General features: G+C 35.9%; 1 protein-coding gene across 2 annotated transcripts in view; it reads right to left on the bottom strand.

Annotated features, from left to right (window-relative positions):
* rho-5 (rhomboid-5) overlaps positions 1–24,485 on the bottom strand; it is a 349,085-nt gene that overhangs the window by 216,191 nt on the left and 108,409 nt on the right. For both annotated transcript variants that reach the window (XM_089100907.1, XM_089100993.1), the window contains exons 6-7: positions 24,157–24,288; positions 1,336–1,391 (exon numbers count right to left, since the gene is read on the bottom strand). In XM_089100907.1, coding sequence (XP_088957033.1) covers positions 1,336–1,391; positions 24,157–24,288 — 188 coding nt within the window. The remainder of the gene's footprint in view (positions 1–1,335; positions 1,392–24,156; positions 24,289–24,485) is intronic.

The following is a 24,485-nucleotide window of genomic DNA, read 5'->3' as shown; positions in this document are numbered from 1 at the left end:
TATCAACCCAACTCTTCACGCTATAGTTCGACTTTTTGTCCGCTGATGTTTCTAGAAAGGAAGCTCTAATACCGTGATTCCCGAGGTGGGGCAAAGGCCCCACCAGTGGAGCACGGCAACAATTTGGTGGATCATGTACAGGACGTGCACCCTTCGGCTGACCATACTCTAGAGCCTTAATTTTGAAAAAAACACACATTTTTCATGTGAATGACGCCACATTCACAGGTATTTAAACAGCAAAAAAGACACATGATATTGTGGCAATGAAGACATGCATTGTGTTTTATACAGACAAATATTTAGTATAACTAGAACATTATACTAAAAAAAAAAAAATAGTATAAAATATGTATAAAATATTGATTTGTCTTATATATTTATTATTATTTTATTGGAGTCTATTTAATCGACTTAATAAATTTAGTCTATTCAATCTATTTGGTTTTGTTTAGTATAGTTTTTATTTTATTTACATTTTCTTTTCTTCTCCTTTTTGCTCTTCTCTCTGTGAGTAAGTGATTATTTTAATTTTTTTTTGTTTTTTCTTCTCTGAGTAGATGACTTGTTTGTCTTCCCCCTTCTTTACAGGACAATGAGCCTTTGGGGGAAAAGTAAAATGTAATATTGTATGTGCATTTCATGATGAATAAATCTTATCTTATATCAAAAGGATGACTCGAAAAAATATACCAAGTCAATGGCGATTTAACCTTCCTTCGGATGAATACACGTAAAATATCATTAGGGGGGATATGGGAATTTTAGAAAAACCTAGGTGGGCCATGGCTCAAAATCGGTTAGGAGCCACTGCTCTAATACAAAAGCAATAGGAAAAATAAAATCATAATGCCTTAAAAACAGAGGAATCTATTTATTTATGTTTGTTTTAAACAGCAAAACTTTTAATTTAGAGGTTCTGAAAGGCAATTGGTAAATAAATCCCCAACAATTACCAAGTCGCTATACTTTTTTCACCTTAAAAAGCCTTCAGGTAAGCAAAAATTAAATGTTAACTTAAAGAGTGGGGAGTTGATGGGACGGCATCCCTTCTTATATATAGGACAATTGTTTTGATTTCAATCTTTATTCTCAGTTGATTTTTTTTTTTTTTTTTTTTTTTTTTTTTTAATAAGGCATAGAAGGAACAAATACCGCTTATGCCACAAAATTTATATTACCAGACATAGGAATGTTGAAGCACTGACAGGTCAAAAGAAATCTTTCTTAATTCAAATTCAATAGTTTAATTACAGTTATTTTGAAAATAAAGGAAGAATGGCATTTCTGGAACCATAACCTTTTACAATACGGTAAAGAATGAGAAAGACTTACCTTAATCTGTCTTCAACAGTTGGCCCTGGGGGTAAAGCTGGCTTGTCGAAAAAAACCTAGAATATTTTTAAAATATTATATAAAGCATTCAAGCAGAAATTGAAAGGACAAAAAGAAACTAGAGAAAAAAAATTGCCAATGAGTGAAAATTGGAATATCTTATATGGCTCCTTCAAAAAATTAGTTATTTTTATACATAGACCATTCAAAAAGCTAAATTGATTGACTGCATAAGAAAAACGAGAAAGAAAAAGGGACGAGCAAAAGTGACAAAGGATATACATTCTTTCCTTTATTATTTTTCTTATTGTATTTTTGATTATTTTTTTACTTATTGTTCATTTTATTATATTCTATTATATATATCTCAATATATGTACCAGTGATTCAGCAGGGACACGGCACAGATTATTTATTAGGTTTCACCAGATATCTGACTCCTAGAAAATTACATGGACCGAATCGCTTCTCAATCATATTGGCTACGGTATCTAACAAAACTAGCACACCCACGCAATTTCACCCAATGTCATTGGATTGGATAACGCTCCGCCTACGCTTGGACTGAATTGAATAGCGCTCCGCCCGCTTAATGTCATTGGATATCGTCAACCTTTAGGAAGCCAAACCATCTGATCCTACGGCTTTTGAGGTTTTCAAAAATATTAAACTGAGAAAACCTGTGGAAGCATCAATAACCTGTGGACATGGTTTGGTGCTGTCGTCTCTCTTTTTTGTTTACAAATCTGAGAACATTTTAGTCTTGAGATTCAATTCCAAAATGGTTTTTCTTTTGTATATTTATACCTTCACATAGAAACTTTACATAGGAACTATATGAAGCATGCAAACATTAATAGTCAGTATAAAGGCATTAAAAAACAAACATTTATGAATCTTGACTGGACGCCATCTGGTGCGCGGCCTCCCTCGAGGATGTTTCCAGACATTTTCAGAGGGACTAAAGTCCGAAATGATCCTTGCAGGAGTACTTGGCGGGAGGCCAAGTAAGTGGCCATGCCATCTTAGAGAACAAGCTTCTACTTGGGTGGAGATGTTCGCTAACTTGACGGTCTTCAGGATCTCAGTATTGCGGATCTTGTGATGCCATTTGAAGCCTTTAACTCGACGCAGGTGTCTAGTTTGGATGGCATCGACCTTTCTTAGCTGTGTCTGGGCTATTGGCCACGTCTCAGAAGAGTACAGCATGATGGTTGAGACTGTGAAGCTGAAAATTCAGGCCTTTGTATGGCGACTAATTGGCGATTTGTGGAAGACTGCTCTCAGGAGCAGTTCAAATACAGAGTTTGCCTTGGCTGATCTGGCTGAGATTTCGGCGTCAAGTGTGCCATTTGATGATATAATTGATCCGAAATAAGTGAATTACCTTGAATTACCACGTCAACATCTTGGCCATTGATCGCAACAGTTAAGGGTGATGCCAATGCGGTCTTTTCTACGGGCATGATCTTCGTTTTCTTCCTGTTGATTTGCAGCCCAACTCAGGAGGCATCGGAGGAGAGCGTCTCGAGTGCAGACTTAAGTTGGTCGAGATTTTCGCAAAGAACAGTTGCATCGTCGGCAAAGTCCTCTCATCATAACTTATGCTAAAAGGATGGGTACGGTGTGTCTCGTTCAAAATGTGTTTGATGACGCAGTTAAACAGCTCAGGTGCAGCAGCGCATCCTTGCCGTACACTATTTTTGATGGGGAAGGAAGAAGAAAGCTTCCCGTTAACAAGGACGGCGCTTTCTGTGCTGCTGTAAAGTTCTTTAAAGAGAATGACTATCTTTTTTGGTAGGCCCGCAGCTTTCAGGATTAGCCAAAGGGACTGTCTATAAATAGTGTCAAAGGCAGAACGAAAGTCAATAAAAGCTATGTAAGTTTTTTCGTTGAATTCCAGTGTCTTCTCAACGATCTGTCTGACCGTATGAATCTGTTCAGTTGTCGATCTTCCTGGCATGAATCCAGCTTGTTGGGGGCGGCAAAAAGCATGTAGGAAACTTATTGCACGTTTCAGCAGGAGCATTGCAAACAGCTTTCCAGGAACAGGGTTATAGAATAGGGTGATACCACAGTAGTTGTTGCAATCAGTCTTGCTGCCCTTGCCCTTAAATACCGGCACGATGATTCCTTTCTTCCAGTCTGACGGTATAACTTCGGTGCACCAGATTACGCTGAACACCATCTGCAGCCAAAGTATAATTGCAAGGCCGCTCGTAGTAAGTAGCTCTGAAGCGATGCCACAGGTGCTGGCTGCCTTATCGTTTTTCAGTTTCCTCACAGCCGATTGAATCTCCTCAGGAAAAAATTCGGCGCCGTCGGGGCCAGGGGTAGCTTTTGCAGCAGCGGCAACAAGCCCTGGGTCAATGCAATCGGGCGTATCTGAGTTTAGCAGCTTATTAAAGTGTTTCTCCCAGAGACCAAGACTTTGAGACTGATTGTATATGATTTCTCCAATTGCTGCTTTCAGGCTTGTGGACGCCATGGCGTGTTGGCCATTCAGCTCGCGCAGGATCTTGAATGTTGCCCCTATGAATTTCTTTTGGGCAGCTTGCTCGAGCTCAGCGGCTTTGCCCGCAATGAAGTCTTTCTTGTCCTTGTGAAGCAAGGAGTTACGTTGTTTGTTGAGCTTTCTGTAGAGTGTCATATCTCCTCGTAATCTCGCTCGCCGTCTCTGCTCAATTACTTCAAACGTCTGGTTGCTAATCAACTCTTTCTTCTTTCGTGGCTTCAAGCCCACAACTTCGGTAGCTGCTCTGACAACATTGTATTTGAAAGTGGCCCGCTCTGACTCGCTTTCTGAACACTGCTGGAGAGCCTCGAAGCGGTTGCAGACTTCAACCATATACCGCTCGCGAACCGAGGGATCTTGCTTAAAGTCGAGAGACGTCTATTTTCTTGGTGAGTGAGAAGTTACTCTTATTGGCCCTCAGCCGGAGTTTGATCCTTGCAGAGACCAAACGACAGTTCTGGACAGACGAAAGTCAGCGTCGTACAACAATAATGTAGTCAAGCATCTTTTTTGTCCTGCCATCATTGCTGTATCATGTGTACTTCGCAACGTTATTTCTCACAAACCAAGTATTTGTGACTGATAGAGCATGGGTGATGCAGCAATTGAGCAGCCGCTCACCATTATCATTCAGAGCGTCAACTGTCACAGGTCCAACAGCAGCATCGTACAGACCAGAGCTGTTAGCCAAACCAGCGTTAAAATCTCCTAGGACTAGGAGGTACGGAGGAGAGCTCTGAGGACAGTACGAATTTTATGAATCGCGATAAATCAATTAGGATTCTAAACGGTTAACATAATTGCAATACTTGTCACAAAGTAGTATCAATACATTCTCCACATTCCACTGTGCTTTCAACCATGTAGCAACAAAGTCTCTAAGGTTGTCCAACCCTTAAGAATGTCTGTCTCATAACAGCTGTTTTTTTTGTTTTTAAATGAAAGTAGAGGATGCCATTGAAACTCGCAATGAACATAGATGATTCTATTAATGAGGGAGCTGCGCCTTTTTTAATCATCCGCTCTTTAAATTAAGTTTATAAGTGCAACAAACGCATTTAAAAGATAATTGCAAGTCCTTATTTACCGATACCCTCTTACAACATTTGAACTGGAAATTTATGCACAACATTAAAGCTCTTCCGTTCTTGAGATATTATTAACAATTATTTTTATCCCGTCTCAACTGCCTTTGTGCTGAAGCAATTGTCGTTAACTCATAGAGGACAGGAACTAAAATTTTAGCGTAAAGACAAATATTTTAAAGAGAGGACAGCCCCATTCATATGCAGAATAACTTCTGTTCATTGTGAGTTTTAGTGTCACTTTATGTTTTCCCGCATGAAAACTTTTTTTTATATTTAATCTCTGTTTGTGTTTAATATTGTCCTGCAGATTACCCTGAAAGTGGGGTGATTTACCATCCCCGCACGCCCGATTCTTTAAATCAAAATTTAACTTTTGTAAAAACAAAGCTTAAAAGCTCATTTAGCGTATTTTCTTTACGAAAGTCGTTGCTAAAATTTTCAACAAGCCGTATACAAGATTGTCACTGTCATGACTAATTGCCGTTAGCATTGATATATACTTCCTCATAGTTCTAAGGGAAAAGGTTTACCTCGTACTGTTGATAACTCATCGTTTTAAATATCGCTTAAATATCGAAAGTAGATTTAAATGGGGTAAAAGTTGCACTTCCGAAACAAAAGATTATCATAGACTGAAATTCTCCTTTTTTTTTTCAAAAAATTCAAATAAAAAAGGAGGGGTGGGGGGTCTCTTCCTTCATGAGTAATTCTGAAGTTATAGTTTTGCTAAGTCTATCATGTTTTGACAGGAATCGGGAACTACAACTGAAACCTATATGGAAAGTTTCGTTGGGAGGGTGGGGGGTATTGTGAGGGACTAGGCAATTTAGATCTTCTTATGTTTTATCTATGCTTGTTATTTATCTATGCTTGCCGGTAGGCTACTTACAAAAGGGAAGCTTACAATCTCAAAATTTTACCGATTTTTGTTCTGTTTTTTAAATGACCGACTAAATTTCCGCGGTGCTCTACTCATTTAAATATATCAACTTTATCAATAATGAGTCTTGACAAGAATATCTTGTAAAGAAAAGGGAGTGGAAATTATTAACTAAATATATTTTGAAAGGCTAAACTAATAACGGTTTGCTTTTCTAATATATTCCCTCCGTTTATTTAGTCACTAGAAAAAAGGATGTCAAATTTCAGGTTAGCGGAAGGGAAAACAATTTTTCGCCGATCCACACAAACAATGGTTGTTGCTGCTGTTTTTCTTCCTGTCGTCCAACAGGCTCTTTGGATAGTTATTCTTAATAATAATTGTGAAAGGATATTTGTGAATAATTGTGAAAGAATATTTCTGTCAGTCTCTTGGTTTATAAAATTATATTTACTCATAAAAATAGTTTTGAGTCTCCAGTAGTGAAAAATTAATGAAGTCTCTTTTATTGAAAGGACTTCCAAGTTAATGGAAGTCCCTTTCTCTTTTCTTGTATCACAGTTTCACAGTTATATAACAGGCGATATAATTTTATTATATCACCTTAGAGGCAGCCGGGTAAAGAGCAAAACCATGGCCCATAGTAACCAAAAATGCCAAAACTGCATTTTGAAATTGCATTTTGAAAATTGCGAGAGAAAAAAATGTCGTTTTAGGTTAATCCAAGAGTGGAACTATTTTCTTCGAAAAATTGAATCTTTGAATATAAGTAGATAAAGTTTACGCAATTATTTATAATTAAAAGCAAATATTATGGCTAAAACTTAACGCAAAGAGTATAGGTAACTTGTAAGAGTGGAAACTGGTAATATTGGTGGCAGAAAAATCCCCAAACGCTATCTACCGTTTAGTGTTTCTTAGTTGTTTTTTTTTCGGTGTAATAACAAAGCAAATAATTGGCAACCAGTGTATTAGCAAAATTAGTGCAGTGATAAGTGTCAGATGGTCACTATTAGAGAAAACAATCCGAACCTTCAAAATTGCCAAAAAACACTAAACAATAGATGGGGTTGCTGATTTTTTTTCACTAGCACCAATGTCAAATCTTACAAACTGCACGTACTCTTTGATTTAGCCACCTAAAAAACCACATAGACCTATTCTAAAACTTAGCCCTGTGACAGTTGCTACATCTCAATTTTCCGGTAAAACCACCTTTTTTGCATATTCTGAAATACTGTCCTCCAAAAAGGTAATAGAGCAAGGTTGCAGGCCTAATGTTTCTAGAAGCTAAATATTTCCATTAAAAGTGCACCTTTTTGTTTAATTTTGTTTGTTTTCCTTATTAGATGAACAGCTTGCTAAGACTTATTTCCCCCTCTGAATATACATAAAATACCAAATTAATTGCATTTCCCCCCATCCTGTATGCTCTTACTTAAAATCCATAAAAACAGAGAAAAAGAAATACTTGAGAACCATTTCCTTAATTGCGACATGAAAACCTTTCCTATAAGAAAAAATATATAATAATTGCTTTTCTGGAACTAAGTGCCATACTTTTCATTAGGCAGGCAGTACTAGACCAGTCACCAGGGGGGCTGCAACAGCAGGATGGCCTAGACACCTGTGGTGCATACGAGTATTTCCATTAGAAAGCTAGGCAAGAGTCGAAAGCACAAAGTAGAGAAATACTGCAATTTTCAAGTGTCAAAAGCCAATATAGGGACATTTATTTTCAATTAAGGTCAAATTATTTTCAATTAAGGCCTCCATAAGGCCTAAAATTTACTTTCAATTAAGGCCTCCTTTCAATTTAACAAAATGGTGATGTGAATAAAACGAATTTTCCTAAGAACTTCAATGCTAGATTTGGATAATAATGATAACCACATCCAAAGCTTCATTAATAGTTCAACATAGGGAATCAAAACCTGATTTTGAAAGCCTCAGAAATGCACTGAAATTTTTAGTACCAAATGTAAGGCCATCAAACGCAAAAAATCAAATTTTAATTTTTAATGCAATATACGGGTGATAAGGGTCGGTTGTAACTTACCTTCTTTTTAAAAGCGAAATTACAGGAAGAAAATCCTATTGGAAATACTTAGAAAATAAACTACTTTCACAGAGTTTAAGCAGTAATATTGGTCATTTCCTATTTGTATGCAACGTTTAATGTCTTTTCGTTTCCCGGGGATCCACAAAGACAAGGTAAGTATCATGTGAATAGAAGTTGGCGTAATTTTGACCTGTGAAAAGTAAAAGATTAAACGAGATTTTGTTCGAAACAGTCGTTCCGAAGTGGTACTTTCGTTGAAGTTTCCCAAGGCGAAAGCGGATATTCGTTCTCAATTATTGCAGTGAAAATAAGTTTTAAGAGGATTCGGTAGTTTAAATATCATTTTGTGAGCCTCAGCGTCGGCTAACCGTCTCAAAGGCAAAGGGTTCATTAGCGAATTCTCCCACGGGACTACTTAGCATTGAAACCAATTGAGAATTTGAGGTTTGATTATGAATTTTTCATTGAAAAGACAATGGAATTTTGTCGGCAAGTTTTCAATCAAAGCGGGTTGCACCACAGAAAATTCAAAGAGTTGCCAAATTGATCAAAGGACATTTCTTTTGAGGTGATTTTGGACATTTTCCTAGCAGGTATACAAGAGCCTTTTTAGGGGCAGCGCTTTCCTGATTTTAAAAAGAAAATTCTGCTCTGATGGATCAAATAAATAGAATTTGCACTTTCTAATCTTACCATTTTATAAAACTAAATATATCTACCTCCAGTACAAAACAAGAGAAGTTACAAGGCTTTTCTAAGATTTCAGGGAAACTAGATGTCTGGTTTTAGTTTTCAACCGTTTATCAGAGCTCTACAAGTTATGACAACACCGCCAAATTAATTCTAAATAGTTTGGCTACACAAACTTAAGAGGTGTATAATGGATTGATAGGCTGATTCTTTATGGTATGGAATCTCCTTAATCGACAAATTCTTCTGCAGTTCTTCCAGGAAACTAAATAAGATTTTTGAGTACATAGTTTGGTTTTAGTCCAATTTTAATCGATATATTTGTCTTTATCCCCTCTTGTTTTTCAATACCATTATTATTGCCTGTTAAACATATCGATGATAAAATACAAAATAAGCAATGCACATGACAAATAAAAAACACATGAAAATAGCAAAACTCCAAGTATGGTTCAAAATTCTAATTTATGTAAATTTTAGCTAATCACTTTGTGTTCCCTCTCCCGGGTGGCCTTGAACTCAAAGAATTTTGTGCTTGCTAGAAATATTTTGTCGCCTCAAAAATCCATCAAAAGAACAACATTAATACCCTCCCAGTTTTGCTTTATCATTCCTTTACTACTTAATTTGCTACGGGGGCTTATGGAACACAACTCGCTTGTCATCAGCAATTTCCACTAGTTCCTTTGGAAACAAGAAATAGAGCATGTTTTTAATTTTCGTCTACAGTTGGCTATACTTTCTAATGTACCATCATATGTAAGTTAATTTACACCCTTATTTTAAACATAATCGTATTTGACAGACTAAGAGAATAGACTTTCTCTAGACCAAGAGAGGAGAGGAGAGAAACTGGCGAAGAGAAGTCCAGAAGTTCCTGAGAGGTCTACACGGGAAAGTGGGTACCAGACTTATAGAGAAGAGATTTACCCTAGAATAATTATTCACTAAATCTCAGTTCGTCAGAGGACTTTTTAGAAGGGGGATTTGACAATCAATAGTCGTGAAAATGATAAATAGCAGCCTACCGCAGCTTAAGAAATAATACCTATTGGATCATTCAGACAGACAGTGAAAGTGTACGAGAGTGAATAATACGTCTGATTTTGAGAAAAAGCCTCTCGAAGCTTGAAAAAGTTTTATATTGAATTACTAAAGTCTTAAAACAGCCTTTTTTGAAAACTTATGCTCCCTCGGTGTTGCCTGTTCTTTTTAATTCAAGACGAAAATAAACATGACGAGGGCATTGAATCCTTTAGGTTAAGGAGAGGGTCTGTCAGTAGCAGGGTTGTCACCCATAGTAGGCTACTAATGTGTCGTGTATGAAATTTTTTCGGGCTAAGGTATATTTTTATTGGATGCGTTGGTTAAATATTGAATGTCACCAGGAGAACTGGTATTCTTAAATCAATTCTGTGATAAGACTAGTAGCCTGTTTCGTACTTGTGCACGATATTGTAGAGGTTGATACCTTGCGAACTTGTGAGCGCACTTTGCAGAAGTCAAGTGAGCCCGCCTTCGAAAATTTCAGTCGAGAATATCACAAAAGAATTGATCCAACAGGAAAATTCGGATTATTATTATCAAGATTATTATACATATAATAATTTACAGAACGGGTTAGATTAAAGAGTCTTTCCTATTGAATCCTACTCTGTGGTAGGACAGAGGATTGATGTTCTGCTTGGCAAACGCGGGGTCGATTTAAGCAATTGAAAGGTTAATTTTACGCCCGATACACCAGAAACAGATTTGAAAGATCTTTATTCTTTTTTTTTCTAATGAATTCGCAAGTAAGTATTTCAAAGATTACATTGTTTAAAGTGCTCCCATTTTCCAAATCTTTCTACGTTAACTACGGCATAATATTGTCATGCTACTTTCTTACAATGTTATAATTTATTAGACTCTTCAACAAAAATTAGACTCAACCAAAAGATTCACGGCGCTAAACGACGCGCTCTTGGACTAACACTGGAAGTTCTTTTCGTGAAGATTCACACCCAGAAAATTTTAACGGTATGGAATTAATGTTTCTTAGGTTTCTATGGCATATGGCAACGTCTTGGTAGAAGTAAAATCAGACACATAAATACGATTCAATCGTAGCCAAAACAGTGACTCGAATTCGATTGGTGTTGCTCACCAATAGCAATTAGTGTCTCCATGGTATATTATTTTTCTGAAATTCTGTAGTTTTGAACTTTTTAACGTTAGACGATACTTTTGCCATTGTTCGACAGTTAAGACTCTGTTTCACCCATTTACCGGAATATATTTCTGAAATACGGAGATTGTCCGGAAAGTAATAGGACTGATTTTCTGCCGCTGCGACTGTCCTTTGGAGCGTGCGCACGCCGACGGGATTCGGCCGAGGGCATTCCTAGCTAACGAACGAGCGGCTGACCAGTTGTCTCCGAGCACATGGAGAGTCAGGACAGGCATTTTTACGTGACCTGTGAGTGGTGCAAGCCAAAAACGCGGCGTTCGTTAGAGTAGAGGTACGCAAATAAATTCTGTGTGAAACTCGGTAAATCTGAGACAGATACGTTTGATACTATCAAGCAGGCTTACCCAGGTGGTGCTTTATCAAAAAGTGGTGCATTTCGGTGCAACCAGGCCTTTTTGGAGGGTCGGGAAGAAGCCGCCAATGAAGACCGTGCTGGAAGACCTTCGGCAATGTGACTCGTGTGCGCAAAATTTTGAACTCAGACCGTCGACTAAGTATTCATTTAATTGCCCAAATGTTATATTTACCAAACTATGTCGTTCATGACATTGTGACGGTGCATTTGAAACTGCTCAAGGTAAGCGCGAAGATGGTCCCAAAAGTGCTCACTGACGACCAGAAATTGCGGCGAGTGGAAATATGGCAAGAAAATTTGAACATGTGTGAAAGTGATCCTCAATTTCTGACTAATATAATCACAGGTTACAAGTCCTGGATCTTTGAGCATGATCCCAAGACAAAGAGGCAATCTTCAGAGTGGCACACTTCGGCGTCTCCTCGCCCAAATAATAGGGCAAGAATGAAAAAATCCAAAATGACAACACTGCACATTGCCTTCAGAAGCATCATCCACCATGAATTTGTTCCTCTTGGACAAACCGTCAACGCCAAGTTTTATATGGAAGTACTCAAGAGGCTCAAACGAAGGGTCAATCAGGCCTGACAAGAAATCTAACTGGAGGGTTGCACCACGACAACGCCCCGACTCACACCGCCCTTTTCATAAACAGCTACCTGACCAAGGCCGACATCCCAACGCCTCCGCAGCCACCCTACAGCCCAGATCTGGTCTCCCGGACTTTTTTTCCTCGCTGAAAACACAGTTTATATAATTAGCAGTATGATCATTCTCTATCCCTTCCATTATAAAAACCCGGACAGGGGTGCGAGTGCTCCGGAGAACGTTTTTGCAGATAGAAACATAGGCGTTATCAGATCTTTTCGCGGGTAGACAAGTCAGATTTCTCTTGGACGCGAAACTTGGCTTCAACGTTGGAACACTAATTTTGAAGAAACTAATTTTAAATTAATTTATTCCAATACATACATGAAAATCGGTAGTTAGTAGTGTAATGTTATTATTAGATGTTTTTAGGAATTAAAAATAGGTTTCGAAGTCTCAAGTTGGTTTCAAAGGCATTTTGAGAAAGTTTCTGCCAAAATACGTGTTCCAGGGTAATTGGACCGCTAATGGCAGATCAAATGAGAGGAGTTGTTTGTACGCGCCGATATAAATATAAATATATATATATATATATATATATATATATATATATATATATATATATATATATATATATATATATATATATATATATATATATATATATATATATATATATATATATATATATATATATATATATATATATATATATATATATATATATATATATCTAAATTCAGAAAGTGCAAAGATTTTCAAACAGAGGTGTTTATTGTTTAAAGTTCAGGAAAGGTCTGCCCATTTCATATGAAAACATTGATTGAAAACAAAACTAGTTTTATCTAGGCTCTCCGCCAAAACAGGTAATTAGAATTTTCAAATATCATAGGAACTACAATCTGAGAAAATAAATATCACGACGTGAAAAAAAATGATAAACTATTCAGTTGCGGATCCAGAGGGGGGCGAGGGTTACCCCCTTAAAGTAGTATAAAGTTGTGTAATCTTCATAATTAACGAATGTTTGAATTACTTAAAGTTGCTGATACATTAATTTTGTCGTATAAACCTACTTTGCGCCCCCCCCCCCTAAAACAATCCTGGATCCGCCCCTGAAACCATCACACCTACTCCACCAGTTATTAGAAGAAGTAAAAATTCCTTATTTTCACAAATTTCATCAACCCCCCGCCCCCTGTTGTATAAAATCATACATAGGCCGATCAGTTGAGTCCACGTAAATAATAGATTAAGTCATAATTTGTATATAAATTAATTCATACCTGTGAGATGGGACGCTTGCAAACCACTTGGCTGGCTCACCAAGTTTTTTTCTGCTTTCGCAATTACGAATAATGCACTTGGTAACCATTTCTCAATGATTGACGATAACAGACTAATCCGCTAAGGCAGAAACAAGTGGGAGGAGCTTTTTGTTCGCACTGAGACCGAAGACCAGAAATTATCTGCGATAAGCTTACTGTCTATAAACTGTGGCTGAAAAGGCAGACGAAAGGCAAACATTTCTAGTCGACAGAGGGGATCCAAGCAGCATGCACCGCGGCTCTCAAGCCTATTCCGGAGAATGCATATCGTGACACCTTCAATGCTTGGAAATCGCGCTGGCAGCGCTGAATTGACGCAAAAGGAGCCAATTTTGAAAGTTTTTAAAGAGTTGTAACGATTGGCTCAATAAATGTTTCTTAAATCCCACTCAGTACTTTCTGGACAAACCCTGTAAATGTTGCATTTTTTCGTTATTTGATTGAAAATACGTGAGAAATATAAAACAAATAGGAAAGATTTTACACGTCTGGCTGGGTGAATTCACAGATCTGAAATTAACGAATCTAATAATGGAAGTATATTTTCCTTTTAGTGCGAGTTAAAGCTCTATGCTTGTTGCAAAATCTAGGAAACATAAACCTTAAATTTTTGTTTTCTTTTTTCGGGGTTTCTTTCTTTATGCGCTAAATTTCCTTTCTTTCGCACCTCTTTTTTCTAGTTTATATTAAGTTTCTGTAAAGTGCAAACAGTTGCACTTGTTCCGTGGTCTGCTTCTTTGCTATCCCACCACCTTGTCGGGGACGACACTCCATGTACTCCGTTTTTCATTTGGTTGTCGTAAATAAAAATTGCTTGAATGAATGATTGATGATGACTCGGTTGACCAAATCCGCACCCAATAGCGACTTTCCTTTTTTGGGAGATCTCTTAAGAACACCAAAGGGATTTGCATCTCCCAGGATTTGACATTTTTAACTACTCAAACCGCGTTCACAACGCGTCAAAATTCATGAAAAATTCGAAACAGTATTTTGGGAGATCGTTTTAAATTTTGAAAAATTTTGAAGCAGTAATGATGAAAATTGAAGGAGATTTTACACTATGAATTAGAACTTTTTGAACAGTTTTGTTTGATCACAATGCAACCTCTAATGTTAGTCTGGAGAGCTTACGGTTAAACAAGTTCCCTCGAAACATCAAATCTCAGATGGCAGATGAGGCGGAAAGCAATTGCGAGTCTTGCTGCGAGTACAAGGACCCTTTAGGTGTTTAATTTTAAAAGCAACTATTTCTCATTTTTCAATTGGTGAAGGTAAGTTTCTAAATTTCACCTTTTCTCCTAGGCTTGCCAAAATCTATGAAAGACAAGGCAGCATTAACATCAAATGCCATACCACGAAATTTGTGCCTCAAACACAAGATTCAAGATTCATTTATAAAAATAGCTGACGTAGTTACGGCTGAGACCGCAACTAAATTAAGCTACCCTTTACAACAATATATATATATATATATATATATATATATATATATATATATATATATATATATATATATATATATATATATATATATATATATATATATATATATATATATATAGATATATAAATACTAATTACGATTAATAACACTAGTAAAAAAAGGAACGAATAAATTGCTGAAACAATTTGTCCTGCAGCGTACCGTTTCCAACTTAATCATGTGGCGTGTGTTTCTATTGACTAATTAGAAAGAAACTTTCCGAAAAATAATTTTTTCAAATAAAAGTAATGGCCATTTTAAACTTAACAGCAGCAGATACAAATACTTTTTAAATTTAAAACTCAACACGACCAGAAATTACTATTAAAGAATAAATGAAACCCAAAACGAACAGAAATTAAATAAAAAATCATACCAAAAAACATACAAGTAATAATAAATGCATAAATAGATCTTAAAGCGAGTAATGCTTAGATTGAATATGAAAATCAAGCTTAAAACGAAAAAAAAAATTGTTTGCTATTACAGCATAAATGAAACTTAAAACGAACAGAAATTAAATAAAAAATCAATGCGAACAAACATACAATATATATGTAAATGAATAAATAGATCTTAATACAAGTGAAACTTAAATTGAATATGCAAATCAAGTTTGAATCGAATAAAAATAACTACAAACAAGAGTTTGGGTATCGCCCCACTGCATAAGCCTAAAACCTACTGCGTCATTGGCGCCTTACTGAAAACTATACGAGTCTTGAACAGTCTTGGAAAGTATAAACAAAATCAAATTGAATATTAGATATATAATAATATCAATCGTTGAAAGATCCATAAGTTCAAGATTTTTCTTTTCAGTGTAATTTTTTCAATGCTGTAAGAACTGGAAAAGAATAAATTTGTAATATACGAGTAATTCGTTTTCAGTGAAGCGCCAATGCCGCAGAAGGCTTTAGGCTTTTACAGCTAAAGAAGGGGGCAGTATCCAAATTTTGTTTGTAGTGAAACTATAATTGTCTTGACCAATCTTGGAAAGAACTAACAAATTAAACTGAATATTTTATGTATAATGATATTAATTGCTGAAAGCTCATCAGTTCAAAATTTTACTTTAATTTTAATATTTATCTTCAATATTAAGTACAAAAGAAAACATTTGTAATATAATTCGTTTTCAGTAAAGCACCAATGACGCAGTAGGTTTTAGGCTTCTGCAGTGAGGTGATACCCAACCTCTTGTTTGTAATTATTTTTATTCGATTCAAACTTGATTTGCATATTCAATTTAAGTTTCACTTGATTTAAGATTTATTTATTCATTTACATTAATATATATTGTATGTTTGTTCGCATTGATTGTTTATTTAATTTCTGTTCGTTTTAAGTTTTATTTATACTTCAATAGCAAACTGTTTTTTTTTCGTTTTAAGCTTGATTTTCATATTCAATCTAAGCATTACTCGCTTTAAGATCTATTTATTCATTTATATTATTACTTGTAGTATGTTTTTGCTATGATTGTTTATTTAATTTCTGTTCGTTTTGGGCATTTATTCATTAATAGTAATTTCTGGTCGTTTTGAGTTTGAACTTCAACAGGTATTTGTATCTCCTGAGCTTAAGTTTAAAATGGCCTTTACTTTTCTTTGAAAAAATTATTTTTAGGAAAGTTTTTTTAATTAATTTTTTGTTCGTTTTTGATTACAACAATTTTCAAGTTTTATGGCATGGGGGGGGGGGGGTTGCTTACTGTCCGATTAGTCTTGACTTTAAAAAACAGATCTAGAATTTTCAATTTAAATCGATTGAGGCTTTTTTCAAAGTCTATACGATTACCTTTTTGATAAAAACCTTATATATGAACAATAGACAGCTTGCATAACTTGTGGACAGCGATTAACAACAATGAATGGATTGAAAAAATAGCAAGTTTAATTAACGCAATCTTGCGTTAATTAAGTAAATTACATTACTTTAGACTACGTTAGGGGGGGGGGCCCTCGCCCCTCCCCTGCATCAGCCACTGCCTTACACTCTCTTTTTCTTTCCTTGTTAGGGAGAAGAGCAGATGCCTAATACGTGTGTGTTAATACCAAAACATTCTAACTGTCATTGGATCTTCAGGTATAAACAGAATTAATTCAAAGAAAGGAATGGGGAATAAGGGCGTGGGGGGGGTATTTGCACTTCGATCATTCTTGACTCTTAAGAGCTGGACTAGAACTTCAGATTTGCAATCAAATGAGCCCTCTCTGAAGTTTATACGAGAATCCCTTCCTGCCCCCGGGCCCTGGGGGGTTTTGTCGACGCCAGAGTTTTGTTACTTAGTAACAAAACTTAGTAACAGAAAAAAATTAATTAAAAAAACTAAAATAACTTTACAAAAGACATAACAATTAACAAACACTATATAAGGCTATCCTCACTTTTACACTACAAATGGGAGGATATTAGGGGGTTTTCACTAATATTAGTGCACAACTAAAAAACAAAAAACATCGAAACCTTATTGCCTTTATAACCTGTAGTTTTCTATTGTCTAAAACTTAGTAATATAAGAAAATTAATTTAAAAAACTAAATTTATTTATTAATTTACATTAATATCAATGGTATGTTTGTTTGCATGGATTGTTTATTTAAAGATTGTTTGATTGTTTATATGCCCCCAGGGCATAACTTACAACGCCTACCCCCGGCCCTGGGGGGCTGTGTCGACACCGGAGTTTTTTGTTAGCAGAACTTTGAACTATTTTTACAAGATGTCTATCTCAAAATTCTTATCTGATACATTTAGGGCGTGGAAGAGGGGGGGGGCTCGTTGCCCTCCAATCTCTTTTGCCTCTTATAAAAAGTGAACAAAAACTTTCAATTTCCAATCAAATGAGCCCTCTCTAAAGTTTATACGAGCATCCCTTCAATAAGAAATAATATGAAAGATTCGGAGAATCCTTAAATTACAACCCTTGCCCAGAGGGCTGTGAGGGAGTTGTCATCCTCAAAGACCTAATTTCCAGAACTTAAAACTACGTTTAATAAAACGGCTGTCTCACAATTTTGATTGGATGTGTTTGGGGAAAAGGTGGGCATGAGAGGGGGGTTAGTTGCCCTCAAATCACTTTCGACTATTAAAAAGGGCACTAGCCCTTTGAATTTCCAATCGAATGAGCCTTTTTTTGAAGTTTCTACAACACCGCCTTCTATAAAAACCTTATATGCCCCCAGGCTAAAACTTAAAACCCTTGCCTTGAGAGTTATGGGGGAGAGTCCTCCTCAAAAACCTATTTTCTTTCTGAAAATCAACTACGCTGAACAAATTGGCTATCTCAAAATTTTAATGGGATGTGTTTGGGAGAATGATTCGCGTGGGGGAGGGGCTGGTTGCCCTCCAATCACTTTCGACTATTAAAAAGGGCACTATCCCTTTGAATTTCTATCGAATGAGCCTTTTTTGAAGTTTCTACGACAACACCTTCTATAAAAATTGTATATGCCTCAGGGCATAACTTAAAACCCATGCCCTAAGTGTTGTGGGGGAGTGTCCTCCTCAAAAACATATTTTCTAGCTGGAAATTAACCTCACTGAACAAAATGGCTATCTCAAAATTTTGATTGGATGTGTTTGGGGGAATGATAGGCGTGGGGGGGCCTAGTTGCCCTCCAATCACTTTCGACTATTAAAAAGGGCACTAGCCCTTTGAATTTCTAATCGAATGAGCTTTTTCGAAGTTTCTACGAAAACGTCTTCTATAAAAAACCTTATATGCCCCCAGGGCATAACTTAAAACCCTTGCCGTGAGGGTTGTGGGGGATTGTCTTCCTCAAAAACAAATTTTCTATCTGGAAATCAACTACGCCGAACAAAATGGCTATCTCAAAATTTTGATTGGATGTGTTTGGGGGAATGATGGGCGTGGAGGGGGGAGGGGGTTAGTTGCCATCCAATCACTTTCGACTATTAAAAAGGGCACTATCCCTTTGAATTTCCAATCGAATGAGCCTTTTTGAAGTTTCTACGACAACACCTTCTATAAAAATCTTATATGCCCCAGGGCATAACTTAAAACCCTTGCCCTGAGGGTAGGGGGGGAGTGTCCTCCTCAAAAACATATTTTCTGTCTCGAAATCAACTACGCTGAACAAAATAGCTATCTCAAAATTTTGATTGGATGTGGTTGTGGACATGATGGGCGTGGGGGGGGGGGCTAGTTGCCATCCAATCACTTTTGACTATTTAAAAGGGCACTAGCCCTTTGAATTTCCAATCAAATGAGCCTGTTTTGAAGTTTCTACGACACACCTTCTATAAAAACCTTATATGCCCCCAGGTCATAACTCAAATCTCTTGCCCTGAGGGTTGTGGGGGAGTATCCTCCTCAAAAATATATTTTCTTTCTAGAAATCAACTACGCTGAACAAAATGGCTATCACAAAATTTTGATTGGATGTGTTTGGGGAATGATGGGCGTGGGGGGGGGGCTAGTTGCCCTCCAATCATTTTCGACTATTAGAAAGGGCACTAGAACTCTCGATTTCCAATCGAATGATCCCTTTGAAGTTTCTACGACGACCCCTTCCGTATGAAGTGCCTCTGGAAAAAAAAATAGTAAATAAATAATAAAACTTTGGAGCCGTATTGCCTCCGACTGTGGCGGCGGGGGGTAGTAGGGATCGGTGTTTATCACTCGAAAGAACAGATTGTCCAAACTGGCACATCATAAACAATCAACACAAACAATACCCTGACTGTGTTGCCAGACAATAGAAACCAGTTGCCAGACAATATATATATATATATATATATATATATATATATATATATATATATATATATATATATATATATATATATATATATATATATATATATATATTATATATATATATATATATATATATATATATATATATATATATATATATATATATATATATATATTATATATATATATATATATATATATACTAAGTACAATTAATAACACTAGTAAAAAAAAGGAACGAATGAAGTCTTGAAACGATTTGTCTTGCAGCGTACTGGTTCCACCTTATTCACGTGGCGTGTGTTTCTATTGACTGTGGCGGCGGGGGATAGTAGGGATCGGTGTTTATCACTCGAAAGAACGGAGTGCTCAAACTTGCACATCATAAACAATCAACACAAACAATACCATGACTGCTCTTGCCAGACAAAGAAACGGAAGAGAGCTGGCGTCATCAACACATTTTAGCTTTTCGAGGGATCAAGCTGGGCATTATTAAGAATGAATACAAAATGGGCATTATTAAGAATCCTCGATCAGTATGAATACTGTATATCAAAATAGACTGTTTTAGTAATGTGTATTTTTGTGCTCACATATTCCAATCCCCGATAGACTTAGGGAATTAAGAATAATATTTTGGTCTAAATTATACCGTTTAATCCTTTTGGCTACTTTCCATGTTGCGCGGGCGTTAGTTATAATGACAAATTAGTCACTTCGCAAAAAAAAAACAATCTAATAGATGGTTTTTATAATACCTCATTTTTGTTTCAATCGAAGAACCAAGAATTCACCAGGGGGCGTAATAAGTCTAATTTTAAACCACACCTTAGGACAATGGCCCGAAGGAAATATCATTGATCCAAGACAGTCACTTTTTGGAGTTTGTCAATTTACCTCACTATAAATTTTATTCCTAAACTTATTCTTCCAGTTTTAGTTCTATCTAAGGGTGACCATCGCTGATGCAGCCTATTGACAAGTCTAAGTAAGGGGGGATGTCAACTGACGTCATTGCGTAGATGCAGGTTACTTTCAAAAAGTTTCCAATTATCTTTATATGTATCTGTCAAGCGAAAAGAAAATCCTTAGAATTCTTAGAAAACACAAATACACATTTCAAAATTGCGAGCATGGATTCTTGCCCCCCACCCCTTATTAATAGTTGTCTTTTATTTAGAGGATACATTGATTCTTGCATAACTAATTATCATTCTTCTTGTCTATGTGACTCTTTTCAGATAAGAATAAGGCTGCTTAGAAAATGTCCCATTTCAAAATATCTTATTTCATCCACTTCCCCATTCAAGTGTCAGAGTTGTTTAGTATTCCAGACCACTTGTCGTATCAAGTCCCAATATTTCCAGATAGGGGAAAAACTACATTCTTTGACTAGTAACTAGTCAATATTCTGGCTTTAGTGGCAGCCACTTTTTCATAGGATTGCTGAATATTTGTGACATGGAATTGCCAAGGGAAAATTTACTCGCAATTCAATATTTCAGGAAAAAAGTGATTTTGAGCCGTAATAACTGGTAGCATTGAAAGTAATAATGAAAATTTGTAATATTAGTAATATTGAATGATAATAACTGAAAGTCCCATCTGTTCAAAATAGTAAATTCTCAGGTCCCTCTAGAATTTCACCCTCTGCGCAACATCTATCCACCTTTCGTACCCCAATAGCTTACGACTTATATGATGATATTTCGAGGCATTCCGAGGTGTTTTTTCATGTAAGCTAGACATCCTAAGTTTTTTACATTCTTACTCCTTAGATAGACAGTTTCTATATCATTAAAATGTATCCGGGACTGCCCAAGTGTTCGGGCCATTTAAATAGGCTAATACAAAATCAATATTACTTTTTAAGGAAAGTAGCATGTACCTATACCAAGGGGGATAATGGGGCCACCCTTCCCCAGATTTTTCCAAAAGACCCTGTTTAAAAAAGAGGTCAATGCTAGCTAAACCCCCTAAAATACTCCCGTCCAAATGTTGAGCATTTGTGTTACAATTTTGGGCATTTAAGCTGCAATTTGTTTCAGAAGGGCTGTGCATTTTTTTAGGGGGGGGGGAGACAACCATAAAAAAAATCAACATTGTTTTTCCAGTGACCAACAATGGTTCCTCGTTGTAATTTCTGCCCTTTTTGGGTCTCTTTCATTCTTAATTAGTGATTTATGTTCGTTTTAAGTATGAATTATCATGATTTTAATGCCAGTCGTCTTTAGTTTAACATAGCTCCTTACCTTTCTTCGAAAAACTTCGTTTTTGGGAAAAGTTTTTTTTTTCTAGATTAACCACATGAAAAAGGAAAAATCGCTTGAAGTCACATGAATCAAGTTAAATACCGGATTCAGCGGAAAGCTTTGTCATTTGTGCCAAGGAAGAAGTAACTTCGATTGCGTAAAATCTTTCCTGTTTCGTTTACTTAAGGCTCCCTTATGCTTATTTAATATCCGCGAGAGCACGCTCCAGATAAATTTCTCTTCCTAGTTACGAAACAAAGGACAAAGTTGCTTTCAAACAGATAAATTAAATACAACTATTCTTCCAAAAAAGATACATTATTCAAATTAAGGGAGTAATAACTATCAATTTCCCGTATCATCTCCTTAAAGGCCGGAAACGGCATTCCACCTTACAGGGAGGAAAATGCGTTTTCCTCCTCGTTTTGCACTACTATGTAAGAGCTTGACTGTGATTTTGCAGTTAAGCCCAAGACTTATACAGAGAATAAAACATGTTAAGGTCGAAGTTCAATTTATTCGAAGCTAAGATACCAATGTGATATGGAGGAGGGGATGAGAGATATGTCTCTTCCCAAAATCCTTAAGAATCTTTGTTTTTATTACTTTCAAACAATTGAACAAGAACAAATGCCTTTTTTAGACAATTGAGGTTTCCGACAACACAACCTCTGCTGCTCACGATATTTTTATGATGCTGATGGAGAATAGCATCGAATTCTAAGGACTTTAACTAGATACATCATTTGTAACGTTCATTCTCCAGTACCATTTACTTTTAATATTTCTCACATTATCTATTTTCTATATCTATTATATTTCTCACATTTATTTTTCACATTATCTTTAACTTACGCTATTTTGATGACAGAAATCTTCTTATTGTCTACAACTTTTTAGCAAAAAACCCCAAATCCCATAAAATAAAAAAAATATATGTATATAGTGGAGGGAAATTGTTACATTGTAAATGAAAGACACTTGGTGATCCATATTTAAAGAGCATATTTTCCACGAAAAATTAAGCAAGAAAAAACGGGCTTTAATTTTAATAAAGCAGTGAAACGAAAATAAATAAAGACAAATCAACACTTTGACTAAAAAATATTCCGAACATTTTGGCCCCAGGTCCGGGAGCCTTCCTCAACTAAAAAAAAAAATAATTTAAAAGAAATAACACACATAAAAAAACGACAACTAAAAACACGAAAAAAAAAATTTATTTATTATTATTTATTAATTTATTTATGTATTTCATTTTCTTGTGTTTAGTTGTCTAATTTCTTTTTTTTTTTCCTTTTTTTTATGTGTGTTATTAGACAATATACGCTATAAAGTTGTTAATATGGTGGCATTTCTATTAACTGCTCATCAAAATATCTTCACTTGTCTATTATTTAAGATGGCCTAGCCAGCGCTTGGGCTTTTTTTTTAAATTACCAGAATATCATAAAAGATATCAAAATCAATTACATGTAAAATGTATAGAGTCTATTTGGTTGTTTATAATTAGAATACAATCACAATTTAAAAGAAAGGATTATACCATCGATTTCTCCATTGCTATAAACAATCTATGCGGCTGCACTGCTCCATAACTAAAAAACTGCCCATCCTCTGCCTCACAAACATAACCTTACATAACCTCGCATAACCTCACAAACATAACCTTACAAACATAACCTCACAAATATAACCATAACTAAAAAACTGCCCATTCTCTGCCTCACAAACATAACCTTAACAGTAGTCTACGTAAACGGGATTTGAACTCAAAACAATTGCTATGCAAATGATTCTTATACTACCCAAGTAAAAACATGTCCTGATTCAAATCCGAAGTCTTCCGCTCTAGCTCTTTCAGAGACTTGAGTAGGTTGAGGGGAATTTCCTAAAGAAAAGAATTCCATCCTGAAAAGGCGATTACGAATTCAGGAAGTGATCAAGGGGGTTGATTTAACATCCATATATACATCAAAACATTACAGCAGCTATTTAGAGGTTTTAACCTTTGAGTCGTTGTTCTTTTTTCGGCGGGTAACGATCTTCCACACTATCACTAGCACAATGGATTGTTATAAAAGATGAAAGAGTGTGCTCAATTGCTCTCTGATTTTCCTAACGGCTATTTTTAACGATATGCATCTGGAGTAGCCAATTTCTAAAAGCTAGTGGTGGATTAAATGCTAGCTTAAATTTTAATCTTGGATTGTTTATTACATGAGCAACAGTGTCATTAAGAAATTAATATTATTACCTCTGAATTTCCCCTTGATGACTTATTTTTCATTTTTGTAACTGGATCAAAACTTCAAACCGTTCAAAACTGGAAACTGAAAGTCAGGTCATTGAAATTTCATTCATTAGGAATATCTTTAGAGTTGGAAGGGGGGGATACTTAATTCATTTTTGTACACATATATCTGGATTCATGTGCATAAAAATGCATTCATATAAATCCATCGAAAAAAAAAATCTTTCAAAATTTAAAGCTAAATACAGAAATACTTTAAATAATGCTAAAATCAGTAATTGATCATTTCAGCAAACACACTACCGTACATACTTTGTCTTGCTCTATGATTTAGACTAAACCATATTACTATATGTAAATTTACCTCTCTGGAAGACGTTGATGCCAATCGTTGGTCTTTGGTCTCCTGAAGAGCAGACTGTTGTATACTTCTTGACTTTCTCCCTGAGGTTACAACTTGAGCATGTTCCTCGCGACGAAATCGGGATTTCACCAACTGCAAATTAACATAGTTTGAAACTTGTAAGAAAAAATAATCAAATAATTTTTAGGATTTTACTATATGAAAATCCTCCCTTCTTAACATTTTTTTAATAACTTGACATGTTTTATATGCGTGAAGGATATACACATGAGGGGGGATTTAAAATCTTATCCCACCCCCAAAAAAGTTCCAAGTTTCCTGGAATTTCT

Source organism: Artemia sp. Qi Xiang Cuo, chromosome 1 (genome assembly GCF_049724085.1).
Source record: "Artemia sp. Qi Xiang Cuo chromosome 1, ASM4972408v1, whole genome shotgun sequence".
Lineage (NCBI taxonomy): Eukaryota > Metazoa > Arthropoda > Branchiopoda > Anostraca > Artemiidae > Artemia > Artemia sp. Qi Xiang Cuo.
The sequence above is the reverse complement of the archived record's forward strand: the minus strand, read 5'-3'. Positions and strand labels throughout refer to the sequence as shown.